The sequence below is a fragment of the Benincasa hispida genome, chromosome 8, assembly GCF_009727055.1.
Source record: "Benincasa hispida cultivar B227 chromosome 8, ASM972705v1, whole genome shotgun sequence".
Lineage (NCBI taxonomy): Eukaryota > Viridiplantae > Streptophyta > Magnoliopsida > Cucurbitales > Cucurbitaceae > Benincasa > Benincasa hispida.
This window is the reverse complement of record NC_052356.1, coordinates 46,996,716-47,011,733: the sequence shown is the minus strand read 5'-3', so window position 1 is coordinate 47,011,733 and position 15,018 is coordinate 46,996,716. Positions and strand designations below refer to the sequence as shown.

General features: G+C 34.7%; 2 protein-coding genes across 2 annotated transcripts; both read left to right on the top strand.

The window, feature by feature from the left end:
• The first annotated feature begins 5,228 nt into the window (after positions 1 to 5,228).
• On the top strand, positions 5,229 to 6,966 carry LOC120083697 (cytochrome P450 71A1-like). The gene is made up of 2 exons (XM_039039537.1): positions 5,229 to 6,206; positions 6,306 to 6,966. The coding sequence occupies exons 1-2, from the start codon at positions 5,277 to 5,279 to the stop codon at positions 6,906 to 6,908; spliced, it is 1,533 nt and encodes a 510-aa protein (XP_038895465.1). The 5' UTR covers positions 5,229 to 5,276; the 3' UTR covers positions 6,909 to 6,966.
• A 389-nt stretch (positions 6,967 to 7,355) lies between these two features.
• Positions 7,356 to 9,413, top strand: LOC120084089 (cytochrome P450 71A1-like). The gene is made up of 2 exons (XM_039039988.1): positions 7,356 to 8,566; positions 8,799 to 9,413. Exons 1-2 carry the CDS (start codon positions 7,682 to 7,684, stop codon positions 9,411 to 9,413), a joined length of 1,500 nt encoding a protein of 499 aa, XP_038895916.1. The 5' UTR covers positions 7,356 to 7,681.
• Positions 9,414 to 15,018: the final 5,605 nt, after the last annotated feature.

Sequence of the window (15,018 nt, the reverse complement as noted above, 5' to 3'; positions counted from 1 at the left end):
ATTTACATTATCACTTAAACATGATCCACTCGTATGTCTCTACATACATGTTTAAGCTACAAGATAACCTTGGATCTTAGTTTATTGGTTTGTGGTTAATGCAACTAAAATGGAAATAAAGCATTATATGTTCTATTAAATAAATAATTGAAATAAAACTTCATATGTTTTATTAAATAAATAAGATGTTTGTATATTACAATTACAAACTATAGGACCTTACAAGATTTAAGGCACCAACCCCAACATCAAGAACATCAAGAAAGTCAGAAATGACAGTAGCTTGGTATGAGGTGGAGAAATTCACAGGACATGGGGATTTTCAGCTGTGGATGAAGAGAATTCAAGCTTTTCTGGCTTCACAAAAGGTTTTAAGGGCTCTTGATGATCCTAAATTCTTGCCTGAAACTTTCATTGAATCAGAAAGACAGAACATGGAGCAAGTGGCTTATGGAGCACTGATCTTGAATATTTCAGATGGTGTGCTAAGATAGGTCATCAAACACAACCTATGAGGTACGGGAGAAGCTAGAGAAGCTCTATATGAAGAAGGATGTGCCTAACAAGCTATATGTGAGGGAGAAATTATTTTTCTTTAAAATGAGTTCTTTAAAGTCCTTAGATGCGAATCTTGATGAGTTTAAGAAACTCACAAATGAGTTCGCTCAAATAGGGGACAAGTTGGGAGAAGACAATAAGGCAGCAATTTTGATAAACTCTCTACATGAGAGTTATAAAGATGTAAAGACAACATTGAAATATGGAAGAGATTCAATTTTTGTTGATAATGTAATCACAACCTTTAGAAGTAAAGAGCTAGAGCTTAAAGTTAAATCTAAGGGCAATGGTGATGTTGAATCACTGTTTACAAAATGAAAATCTTTCTCAAGAAAGGGGAAATCTAACTTTTAGAAGGATAATCGTGCATAGAGGGATAAATTTGTTCTAAAATGTTTCTTTTTCCATAAAGAAGGATATTTCAAAAGAGATTCCACATAGAAAGGATTTCAAAAGGCCAAAGGAACATGGAGAGGAAATGTTTCTATTAGGGAGGATGGACTTGAACTCATAGAAATTCTTGCAACCACTAAGGAAAGAGCAAATGGCCATGAATCTAAAGAAGACTAGGTGTTAGACTCAGGTTGTACCTATCACATGACATCACCAAAGGCATGGTTTATCTCCTATAAATCATGGGGTGGAGGATCAGTATTCATGGGAGACAATCACGATTGTAAGGTGGTTGGAATAGGCCCAGTGGTGCTTAAACTCCAAGACAATAGAGACATACTCCTCAAAGAAATAAGGCATGTTCCACAACTTAGACGGAATTTGATTTCTATGGGAATGCTTGATGACCAAAGCTGTGTGTTTGTTAGAAAGAATGGAAGCCTAGAGATTTCAAAGGATGGAAGACCTATCTTTAATGAGGTGAAGTCTAATGGGTTGTACTTTGTGAGAAATGTTTCATTACCAACTCAAACACTTGTAGCACGGAAGCTTGAAAAGGATGAGATTGATTTGTGGCACAGAAGACTCTCACATATAAGTGAGAGAGGAATTCAAGAGCTACAGAAATAGGTGCTAATCAAGTCAAAGGGTACTAAGAGGTTGAAGGGGACTCACAAAACCACTGATATTCTAAGCTACATACATGCTGACCTGTAGGGCCCTACAAAGATTCCTTAATGGAATGGTTCAAGGTATTTCCTTTCTCTAATAGATGATTACTCAAGGGAAGTTTGGGTGTTTTTGCTAAAATCCAAAGACCAAACATTTGACAAATTTAAAAATTGGAAATCCATTATTGAGAATCAATCTAGTAAGAAAGTAAAATACTTAAGAACAGACAATGGTTTAGATTCCTAGGAAATGTCTTCAATAGTTTTTATGCTGATAATGGAATTTCAAGGCATAGAACAGTACCCTACACTCCACAGCAAAATGGAGTAGCTAAGAGGATGAATAGAACTATCCTAGAGAGAGTAAGATACATGATTTCAAAAGTTAAAATGGAAGAGTTTTTTTGGGCAAAGGCAGTGGCTACAACTTGTTTTACTATTAATAGAAGTCCTTGCACAGTTATTGATTTTAAAACACCTGAGGAAATTTGGTCAAGGCATCCTTCTAACCTCTCTTTCTTAAAGCATTTTGGCTGTGTGGGATATATTCATGTCAAATAGGGGAAGGTTCAACCTAGAGCTATGAAATGTATGTTCATTGACTATCGAGAAGGAACTGAAGGGTTCAAGTTGTGGGATTTCAAATCTAATCGAAGCATAATCAGTAGAGATGTTGCATTCAGAGAAGAAATACTTTATATGGACTCTAAAGATTCTAAACCAGCTGAAACTGGTAATGGAACAGTGACTTAAGACCACTCTGAGATGGAGTTCTCTAATATTCTCAAACTCCTTTCAATCATATTCAAACTGATCACCCTGATCAACCTGAAGAAGAACAAATAGGGACAGAGGCAGAAATTCAAGTAGAAACCCAAGAACCTCAACCTCAGAACTTAACAAACTATACTCTAATAAGAGACATAACTATAAGGGAAAGAAGGCCATCACAAAGGTATAAAGAGGATGATTATGTTTCTTTTGCTAACCTTTATGATGACCTAAATGATGATGAACCTAAAAGCTATGAAGAATCAGTTAACAGCAAGGAAAGCAAACAGTGGGTGAAGACAATGAATAAAGAAATGAACTCTTATATAAAAATGAGACATGAACTTTGACTACTCTACCTTATAAATAGAAAGTTGTGTCCTTCAAGTGGTTATTTAAGAAAAATTTGGGGAAGGCAGATGAAGGTGGAGTGAGATACAAGACTAGACTAGTAACTAGGGGATACACTTAAAGAGAAAGACTAGACTACAATGGCATTTTCTCCCCTGTATTGAAGCATACTTCTATAAGAGTGTTCCTAGTTATTGTAGCTTGCAGAAACCTAGAGCTAAAACAGCTAGATGTGACCACAGCTTTCCTACATGGAAAACTAGAAGAAATTATCTATATGTCTTAGCCTAAAGGTTATAAGAAAAAAGGGTCAGAAGATCTAGTTTGTTTGTTGAAGAAGTCCCTATATAGGCTTAAACAATCTCCAAGGTGTTGGTATAAGCATTTTGATGAGTTTATATCGAGCCTATAGTTCAAAAGAAGCAACTATGATTCTCGTGTCTACATAAGGAAGTGTGAGAATAAGGAAGAATTCTATCTTCTACTATATGTAGATGATATGTTATTGGCAGGAAGTAATATGGGTTAATTAAATAAAATTAAAGCTCAAATGAGCAAGGAATTTGATATGAAAGACCTAGGGGCTACAAGCAAAATCCTAGGGATGGAAATCTACAAAAATAGAAATAAGGGAGAGTTGTTCATATGTCAGTCAAACTATGCAACTAAAGTATTAAAGAGGTTTAACATGGCAAATGCCAAGATTGTGTGTACCCCCCTAGCTCAACATTTTAAACTATCTGCCAAAAACTCTCTATCCATTGAAGAAGAAAAAACGTAATGGAGAGAATTCCCTATTCAAGTGCCATAGATAGCCTAATATACTTGATGGTATGCACAATATCTGATTTAGCTCACTGTTCGAGCTTAGTAAGCAGGTATATGGGAAATCCAGGGAAGGCATATTGGGAGGCAATAAAGTGGGCATTTAGATACCTAGTGGGCACTCAAAAGAAGGGTCTTTTATATGGACACCCTACTTCAACTAGCCTAAGTCTAATGGGCTACTCTGACTTAGACTTTGCTAGTGATTTAGACAAAAAAAGGTCAATCACAGGGTATGTTTTCCAATTTAAAGGTAATACTATCAGCTAAAAATCTAATCTACGGTCCATTATAGCTCTATCTACAACAAGGGCAAGATTTATTGTATTAACAGAGGCTGTCAAAGAAGCTAAATGGCTACAATGACTCCTATCAGGCTTTGGGTTTAATCAGAAGGTAATAAACATTAAATGTGACAATTAGAGTACTATTTGCCTAACTAAAAACTCTCAGATTCATGATAAAACCAAACATGTGGATATACGAATGCACTTCATAAAGAAACGAAATAGATAAAGGTGAAATAAAAATTGAGAAAGTTAAGACTGAAGAAAATTTATTTGATTTTTTAACTAAAGTTGTGCTTCGATCCAAGCTAGAATATTGTTTGGGTCTACTTAAGATAGTAGACCATCCAGCTGAAGGGTGAAGTTACAAAACAAAGTCAAGGTATGAGTAATTTTTAGCTCAAGGTAGAGAGTTGTAAAAGAAACTGAGCTAAACAATTACATTTAAACTTCAAAGTTGAAGTTACAATTCATCTGTACTTATTACAAGAAAACAGAAAGTTGTTACTATTTGTCGAAACAATAAATAATCTGAAAAAGTTGTTTTTTAGTTTACCTATTTTGTAACCTCCTTACAAACATATCTGTGTATATAAAACAGATTTGGAAGGAAAAATAGAGATGACATACGAAATATGAAAAAATTTAAAACACCTTAAAAAATCTTTTAAATAAAAGAAGAAACTTATACATTTGACAATGGATGTAGGTCTATTAGACTTGGCCACTATAATCCTTGTGCATATCTTTTTCTTCTCATTTCATCTCATAAGTTGCATGCTCATTTTTTTCAAAAATAATTCTTCTTCGATCTACATGAAATGACCAAGAGTAAGAAAGAGTAGTTAGAGAGCTTTAGAACCCTAAGTGAGAGAATGAAATTGACATGAGGAGATAAGGTTGATTACCTGAAATTTTTACTCAATTTATTTTTCTCTACTATGTGACCGAAAGTGAATCACATATGAAAATTTCTTGTCTTTGTTTCTAGGCCAAATAAAGTGGTACTCTTCTTATTGGGCTTCTGTAAAGAAAGGAAACCTTATCAAATAAGACCCATTTGTTTTAATAAAATTATTAAACATTTTTTAAAAAAATAGATACTTTAATGTTGGATAACATGCGTTCTTATAATATATAGCTCAAATTGAATTTGTGTATCAATTATGCTTGCAAAATAATTCAAGTTACTCTTGCACCTATACAGGATCATCCTCTATCATAATTAACCGACTTTTATATTCATTCTTTTATATTATTATTATGATTATGGTAAACAATTCCAAAAGTAGTTCAAAATAATTTAAGAATATCCATTTAAATATACAAAATCATGCATTGGATGGACTATATTTTAATATTCATTTCCTCGTAAATAAACCTTGGAGAACTTGCAAAATTCTCAAACCCACATCTCAAAATGGATCAAGCTCCATATGGAGGCACCCTTCACTTCAATCTCATCTCTTTCTCTCTTTGTTTCTTCTTCTTCCTAATTTTTCTTAAGCTGTTTAGAGGCAACAAAAAGATCACTAAATTCCCTCCTTCACCTCCCAAATTGCCCATCATTGGCAACCTTCACCAGCTAGGAGCCCTGCCTCACCAATCTCTAGCTGCCCTTTCCAAGAAATATGGGCCTCTAATGTTCTTAAAGCTGGGCCAGACCCCAACTCTAGTGGTTTCATCACCAAAAATGGCTAGAGAGATAATGAAGACCCATGACCTTAAATTCTCCAATAGGCCTCAAACCACACCAGGAAAGCACTTGCTCTATGGATGCCAAGACTTGGCTTTTTCTCCATATGGAGAATATTGGAGACAAGCCAAAAAAATGTGTGTTCTTGAGCTTTTAAGTGCCAAAAGAGTGGAGGCATTTCAATATGTGAGAGATGAGGAAGTTGGTTTGCTTATTGATAGGATTCGTCGTAAAAGTTGTGATGTCATTTGTGGGGACGAGTGTGTGAATCTTAAACAGATGTTCATGTCGACGACGACCAATATAATATCGAGATGTGTTTTGGGAGAGAAGTTTGAGGATGAAAATGGGGAGAGTAGATTTGGAGATGTGTCAAGAAGGATTTTGGTGTTAATTACAGCATTTTCTGTTGGGGATTTCTTCCCTTCTTTTGGATGGATTGATGTAGTTAGAGGCTTCATTAGGGAACTGAAAACAACCTCCAAAATATTGGATGGCTTCTTTGATAAGATAATTGAAGAACACAGGACAAAGATGAGTGTTGGTAAATCTGATGAAGAAAAGGATTTTGTGGATATTATGCTGCAGCTCCAACAGGATGACATGTTTGACTATCATGATTTTAGTCTAGATAGGCTAAAAGCAATCCTACTGGTTTGTTCTTTTTTCTTTTTCTCTCTCTCACATCTGCTGATGACCAAAATCACTTTTGACGTGCTCTAACCTGAAGCCATTTTTGTCTCCAAATTGCAGGATATGTTTGTAGGTGGAAGTGACACAACTGCAACAAGTTTAGAATGGGCAATGACAGAGCTGATGAGAAACCCTGCAGCCATGAAGAAAGTCCAAGAAGAGATCAGAACAATAGTTGGAAATAAGCCAAAGATTGAAATGGAAGATATAGAAAAGATGGAGTACATGCACTGTGTGATAAAAGAAACTTTGAGATTACACCCGCCGGCTCCTTTCTTAGTGCCTCGAGAATCAGCAGGAGAAGTTGAGATTGAAGGCTACCACATTCCATCAAAAACCAGAGTTTTTGTGAATGTTTGGGCAATTCAAAGGGACCCCATGATTTGGGAAAAGCCAAACGAGTTCGTCCCAGAGAGATTCATACAGAATTCAATTGATTACAAAGGTCATGACTTTGAGTTCATTCCATTTGGGAGTGGGAGAAGAAAGTGTGCTGGAATATCGTTTGCAATTACTTCCTTTGAGTTTGCATTGGCAAATGTTCTTTACTGGTTTGATTGGAAGCTTCCTCATGGCTCTGTTTTGGACGTTGATGAAGAAAATGGACTCACTATTTGCAAGAAAAAACCCCTGCATCTCAAGCCTGTACCATATTATATCTAGAAATATATTGTTGTTGAGTTATTTCATATTCGCAATTTGTAAATTTTAATTTGTATGATTGTTAATTTACTGTTTAATGTGAACTTAGTCCTACGGTAGTTGATATAACCTTCTTCTATAGAAGTGTTCTATCAACTTCATTCTCTCACGTTTTCTATATTAAATATGGATGGTGAATGTATATGAAAGTTGATATAACCTTCTTTTATAAACCACGAGGTTGATAGTATGAACATTATGCCAGTTGAGCTATGCTCTTGTTGGCCGTGATAACATCTATGAGTTAACTTAAAAGAATTATAATTAATTAAGTTCATCACTATTAAAATTAAAATTAAAATTTTATTTCTTAATTATTTTAAATTAATTAACAAAAACAAAATTGAGGTATTTCTTATTTCCAACTCAAATAATAGCATGCATGATCTTTGGAAGCACAATCTCTTTCTATCATATCACACAAATATAATAAGATATTGTGTTCCCACCACTTTGCTTAGTTCATATATTCTCAATGGATTACATTACAAGGAACAGCTATCACTCCACAAGGTCAAACCAGCACTGACTTATTATTTAAATGGAGGGGTGTGACACATTTTGTAATATTAAAATGGTTTGATGAAGATTTAATATTAATAACTCACAATGCAGGATATGGGCAATTTTTTTATTAGGTGGAACATGGGTAACATATAATATATGCTTAACCAATCCAGAAAAGATAGATCTAAAATTGCAGTTACACTGGGTCTACCAACTTGACTAATCATATGGATCAGTTCAATCTTTTGAATTTCTCTCTATTTTTCATACTATTCCTTCTTGTTCTCAAGTTGTTTAGAGCCAAAAGAGTGAACTTACCTCCATCACCACCAAAGCTGCCAATAATTGGAAACCTTCTTCAGCTGGGCAGATATCCTCATCGATCCCTTCAAGCTCTCTCTAAAAAGTATGGTTCTCTCATGTTTCTGCGACTGGGATTCACTCCAACCCTTGTGGTTTCCTCAGCAGAGATGGCCAGAGAGATATTTAAGAATCATGATATCAGTTTCTCTAACAGACCCAAATCAACCGCTGCCAATTTGTTTTTCTATGGATACAAAGATGTTGGCTTTTCTCCATATGGGAACTACTGGAGAGGATTAAAAAAGATTTGCACTCTTGAACTTTTAAGTCAGAAAAGAGTGCAAGAATTTCAGTATGTGAGGGAAGAAGAAGTTGAAGTCTTGGTGAATAAGGTACATAAAGCCAGATCTGCAGGTTTATCTGTTAATCTTAGTGACTTGATTACCTCAACCTCTAATAACATAGTTTCAAGATGTATATTTGGAGAGAAGTTTGAAGATGAAAATGGAAAGAGCAGATTTGGTGAACTAACAAGAAAGATGGCTAAGTTAGTTGTGGCTTTTAGTGTGGGAGATTTTTTCCCTGGTTTTGGATGGGTTGACAATATCACTGGCTTAATTGGTCAATTGAAAGAAACTTCTCGTGCACTTGATACTTTTCTTGAACAGTTGATTGCAGAACACAAGACAAAGAAGAAACATGATTCTCAAGGTGACAGAGAAGATTTTGTGGACATTCTTCTCCAAGTTCAACAGAAGGATGATCTTGGTTTTGAATTCACTCAAGACAGTCTAAAATCAGTGTTAGAGGTATTTCTCCTTCCTATACGCACACAAACATATCATCTATTGGAATATAATTTTCTCCCTAATAAAATTGCTCTCTCTTTGTCTATGGACGTAGGTAACGCACTTAGTGAACCATGTAAATCTTTGTGTCGATTCTCTATTGTTTTACGTTTTTTTTTTCCCCATTATTTGTGGACTCCATAACATCCTCAAATAGGAAGGGAGGGCTCAGTGTATCAGATTATTGTTTCAGGATATGTTTATAGCTGGAACGGATACGACTGCATCAGTATTGGAATGGACAATAGCAGAGCTAGCAAGAAATCCAAGCATGATGAAGAAAGCACAAGAAGAAGTAAGAAGAGTGGTGGGAAAAAAGTCAAAGATAGATGACAATGATATCCTTAGAATGGAATATCTAAAATGTGTTATCAAGGAATCATTGAGGGTGCATCCACCTGCTCCTCTATTATTACCTCGAGAAACATCTGAAATGGTAAAGCTAGGAGGGTGTTGTATTCCATCAAAAACCAGAGTGTTTTTCAATATTTGGGCGATTCAGAGGGATCCAAGAATCTGGGAAAACCCAGAGGATTTCATTCCAGAGAGATTTATGAACAACCCAGTTGATTTCAAAGGACAAGAGTGCCATTGCCTCCCATTTGGTGCTGGGAGAAGAATCTGCCCAGGCATGAATTTTGCTTTTGCGTCAATCGAATACGTGTTGGCTAACCTTTTACAGTGGTTTGATTGGAAGGTAGGTGATGACAAGATGATGGCCAAAGACGTGGACATGACTGAAGATATGGGGATTGCTCTTGTCAAGAAAAATCCCCTTTTTCTTAAGCCAATAGCATTTTCAACTTAATGTAATATTTGTTTGATCTGTTATGTTAATTGCTGGAAGTTGGTTTCTGGTTGTGTTTTATCCGATCTCTGTCTTCCTTTGTCGCAAGAAATTAATAACAAACCATAGTAGTATTATGGATACGTTATATGAACTGCATTAAACTTGGATTTCTTCTACTCATAGGAGCGTTAATCCAATTCCTTTTCAGCAAGCAAAAGAGTCTCGGAAGATGGAGATGGGTAGGGAGTTGGAACAAGAACCAGTAATAGAACAATGAAATGGAAGATATACGATCACGTAGAAATTGGAGGAATAAAAATATTAATCTCTTTTTTCTCTTATTCAATATGTTCAGATTACGTCTTTTGATATAGGAGAAAGACCTTTTACAAATATGGAAAGAATAAAGACAATAAAGAAAAAAATATTCATATACAAATATAGAAATTTTAACACTCCCCCTCAAGCTGGTTTGAAGATGTCTTCCATAGCCAGCTTGTCAATCAATCTGTCAAATTGTTTCTTTAAAAGGCTTTTAGTTAGCACATCAGTAATTTGCTCTGATGTAGGAAGATAAGGAATACATATTGTTCCTGTTTCAATTTTTTATTTATAAAATGTTTATCAACCTCAATATGTTTTGTTCAATCGTGTAGAACTAGATTATGAGCAATAGAAATTACAGTCCGTATAGGCATAGTCAAAGAAATCTTCAACTCTTCAAGTATCCTTTTGATCCATGTGCTCTCACAAATTCCATGAGCCAAGGCTCTAAACTATGCTTCAGCACTACTTCTGGCCACCACATTTTGTTTTACTCCTCAAAGTAACCAAATTTCCTCCAACGAAGGAACAATAACTAGAGGTAGATCTTCTATCTGTAGTATTTGCAGCCCAATCTGCGTCAGTATAGACTTCTATTTGGAAGTGATTATTCATTTTGAATAGAATACTTTTTCCAGGAGACTCTTTCAGATATCTCACAATTCTGTAGGTCGCTTCAAAATGAGTCGGTCCAGGAGCATGCATAAATTGACTAACCATGCTCACAGCAAATGCAATATCAAGATGTGTATGAGATAGATAAATTAGTCTATTAACAAGCCTCTTATATCGTTCCTTGTCATTTATTTCTTCTGCTTTTGCTGTTAGGAGCTTTATATTAGGTTCAATAGGAGTTTCTACAACCTTGCAACCAAGCAAGCCTGTTTCTTTAAGTAAATCAAGGACATACTTTCTTTGTTTAACAAAGATCTTTTTTTTTTTATCTTACAAATTATATTCCTAGGAAAAATATTTCAAAGTTTCTAATAGAGTTAATTTTTGCAACAGAGAAAATGTTTTCAGATGATCAATTTCATATGTCAGTGAATCATTTAGCTACCAATTTGGTCTTGTATCTTTCAACACTACCATCAATGATCAATTCCATATGTCTGGGTGAATCATTTAGCTATCAGTTTGGTCTTGTATCTTTCAACACTACCATCAACATGACACTTTATGGTAAACACCCATTTACACCCCACTGGTTTCTTATTCTTAGGTAATTCTACTATTTTCCAAGTTCCATTTTGTTTTAGAGCATTCATCTCCTCCATAACTACTAATTTCCAACTTGAATCATCTAAAGTCTCATGTATATGTTGGTTTACAAAAACATGCAGTGGAAGAAAACAGGATCATTAAGCATTCTAATTCTTCAATTTTGACATCAAATTAAGTATATTCATGGAGTATTAAGAGGGTTTCATTATATATCTTTGAAGATTCTCTTCAAACTCGAGAATCAGCTGCAATCTTCTCCAATTCTTATTGTGGACCACCACTAGAGCTTCCCTAATATTCTCTAGGAGCCTTAGATTGAGTTGTAGGACTCAAAACAAGCTTGAACTTAGGGAAATTGGAGAAGAGGTTTTCTGGTTTTTCAGCTTGTTGAAGAACTTCTTCAACCTTCAAAAACTCAACAATTCAGCAATTGCATCAGCATTTTCACTCAATCAAGAGTGGTTTTATTACATGGCTCTCATGCAAACTGATCACTTAAAGTGATTCCAGCTACTCCTTGAATTTGATGGTGGAATTGTATGTAAGAAGGTGACTAACCTTCTTGCTTAAAAGTGGGAAAATCCCATATTTGGATTTTCCTATTTTTCAATTCCCCTTTTTCATTTTGAAATTGATTTTCAAAATCAAAACTTTTTCCAATTTTAATTCTTTAATTAAAATTGAAATTTTATTTATTTTACAAAAATTAATTCAATAATCAATTTTCTAATAAAATTAATAATTAATAATTAATTAAAAATTTTAATTAATTCTATTAATTTAATATCAAATATAAACTAACTTGCCACCAATTCCATTACCATGAATCCCTATTCATGAAATTAATATTTAAATCATATTTATATATTAATCGATTCTCCAATTACGTTTAATTCCAAAATTAAAAGTATAATTATATCACATATAATTACTAATTCCCTTAATTCGAATTTGAACGTTTCAAATCAACTTATCATATTATTCTAAGGCTAATCTGTTTGTGATCTAGTAGGGGAACCTAATGGACCTACAGATCATGGGCTCCAATGATCCGAGATTAATTGGCTAAACTTTTTATACCAAATTAACCCTCATTTGTTAACTACAAGGTCACTCCACTAAAGCCCAGTAGTTACACTCCCCTCACTATAAATATATTGTGTCCACTCAATATAATCCCAATTAGTAGGTTAACCCTTTACAAGTTGTTCATAATAACGACTAGGTCAAAAGGCTGTTTTGCCCCCGAGATTACCTCTTGTTTCTTAAGTCCCACTGATCCTCTAAGGAACAATTCATTTGTGATTCGATCATCAAATAGAGTTCCTCTCGGGCCAATGAGAAGGTAGGGCCCCTTGTTCAAAACCTGGAGTTAGCACTTAAGGGGAACAATCTTTCTACTATCCCTAAAAATGGGTAGGAGTGAATTCTGTCTTGCACCCTATGTCCCCAGCTATCTACCCGGTCTTCCCTCTTGAATGGGAGGTTTATTGAGTAGTTGCTGTTGAGTCAACCCTCACTTACGAAAATCTAAAGATAATCCTGAATAAACAGGAGTTCATAGTTAGCTCAGGATTAAGGTTAAGTTACCTAAATCATTGTTGTGAAATAGTCAGTCTTAAATAGTAAACAACGTTATAAAGTAAAAGTGACTTATTTCTTGGTCTGATCTTATACAAACTCTTTGTACAGGACGCCCCCACTTCTCATGTCACCACATGAACAAATTAGGATCACTTCGTTTGTAGCACTTTATAACTCCCTGTAACAACTAAAGAGTGGGTTGTATCCAACAATGTTACCAGAATAAGGTATTCAACCTTATTCATATACTATAGATCATTTTGACTATTTACTTGAACCTGATCCACTCTTACGTTTCCACATAAAGTTCAAGTACTCATGTAATAGTTATAGATCTTTTAGTTTATTGGATTTATTTCTAAAACAAAATCAGAAATTCATGTATTAAAGAAATTGTTTATTTTTCAGAATGACTAGTTCATTGATACAGCTGTTGGCTTCGGATAAATTAACTGTGGATAATTATGCAACATGGAAATCAAATTTGAACATAATACTAGTGATAGACGATTTAAGGTTCGTTGTGAGGATTGTCCTCCCATACCAAGCTCAAATGCAAACTGAACTATTCGGGAAGCATACGACAGATGGACGAAGGCGAATGAGAAAGCCCATGCCTACATTCTTGCCAACATATCTGATGTTTTTGCTAAGATACACGAAAGCATGTTTTCTGCCAAAGAGATTATGGAATCTCTACGTGGGATGTTTGGACAACCGTCCTTCTCCCTGAGGCACAATGCTATCAAATATGTTTACAATTGTCAAATGAAAGAAAGGGCCTCTGTTAGAGAACATGTCCTAGACATAATGGTTCATTTCTATGTGGCAGAGGTAAACTGAGCTGTCATAGATGAGAGAAGTCAAGTTGGTTTTATTCTAGAGTCTCTTCCGAAGAGCTTCTTGCAATTTCGTACTAACACGTTAATGAACAAGATAGAATACAACTTGACCACACTTCTTAATAAGCTATAGGATTTTCAGTCCATTTTGAGAACAAAAGGGCAATAAGCGAAGGTAAATGTTGTTGTTGCTGAGGAAAGAGGGTTGTCCTCTAAAAAGCATGATGTTGCTTCTTCTTTTAAGAATAAGAGTATTCCCTTGAAGAAGAAAAAGTGGAAAGAGAAAAAGAAAACTTCTACTGGCTGCAAAGGCAAGGCCAAAGCTGCAGAAAAAGGAAAATGTTTCTACTACAGCGAGGACGGGCACTGGAAGAGAAACTGCCTATAATACCTTGTAGAGAAAAAAGTGAAAAAAGAAAAACAAGGAAACTAGTTCCTGAGGATTGCTTGTAATGAGATAATGTTCCAGGTTGTGAACATGGGAGAATATCATAGAAAGACCAGTGGGAGATTTTAGAGTTGTTAACAAAATATGAATCCGATTACTTTTATAATGTAATAAAAGTTGTTTTATCTTTTGTAAAGGACATGTTGTATATAATCTTTTGTTATAAATAAAATGTTCATTAGCAAAAGTTACATTTTATATTTGTTATACTATAAAGCAACTTCAGTTAAAACCAACAAAAGTTCAAGGTCATTTCAAATATTTAGATATTTAATGGCTGAAAAGAAATAAGGCAAATGGTTATGTTTACCTAAGTAATAAGTTTAGAACACTTGAAAGGTTCAAAGTGTATAAAACCTGTTAGGTAAAGAATACAGAGAGTCTGAGATTTCTAGGGCTATTTTGGTAGACCATGAAATCAAATGGCAACTCTTATACCTAGTTGTCTTAATTGTTTTGAACAACATTCCAATTTTAAAGTGCTTCTGAAATTCCATATGAGATATGGAGAACTTATAAAAGGTGTTTATGATATGTAAAAAATGTTTACATAGTTCAGAAATCTAGAATAGATCACATGTGTTATTGTCGAACCCTTAAGTATTGGAATATTGTTTAGATGGCATGCTTATCTGTAGGCAAACCAAAAGTAGTATAATTTTCAAGAAATAGAAAATCAAGTGTTTGTGTTGACAAATGCTAAATTTTTCTAGAAAAGTATACAAGATGACTATGTATTATTTAGTTTCCATAAAAAGTAATGTGTATATCAATAAGAGTTATTAATTAAAGCTGACACTGTAACAAAAGTTGTTTGGATAGATCAAATACATCTAACTCAAAGAGTAGAGGATACCTCAATATAGTGGGAGGAATGTATGACAACCTAGCCATAATTTGGGATTAGTGGAAACTCAAGTCATCCAGTCTTGGTGACAATATCAAGAACAAGAAGTTGTGAAAAAGATGCATTCCCTATATTGTTTTGAATTTAAGTTCGTTGTATACTAATATGTTTACAGCAATTCTCTCGGCTATAGTATTTGAGGATCACCTTATGAGACTAGGATTACAGGTTGTATAACCTAGGGAAAGTGGGAGAAAGACCCATGGGTATATGATACCTAAGGATGGGTATGTGACACCTAAGGATAGGTATGTGATACCTAAAGGCAAACCATGGGTATGTGATGCCTTAGTT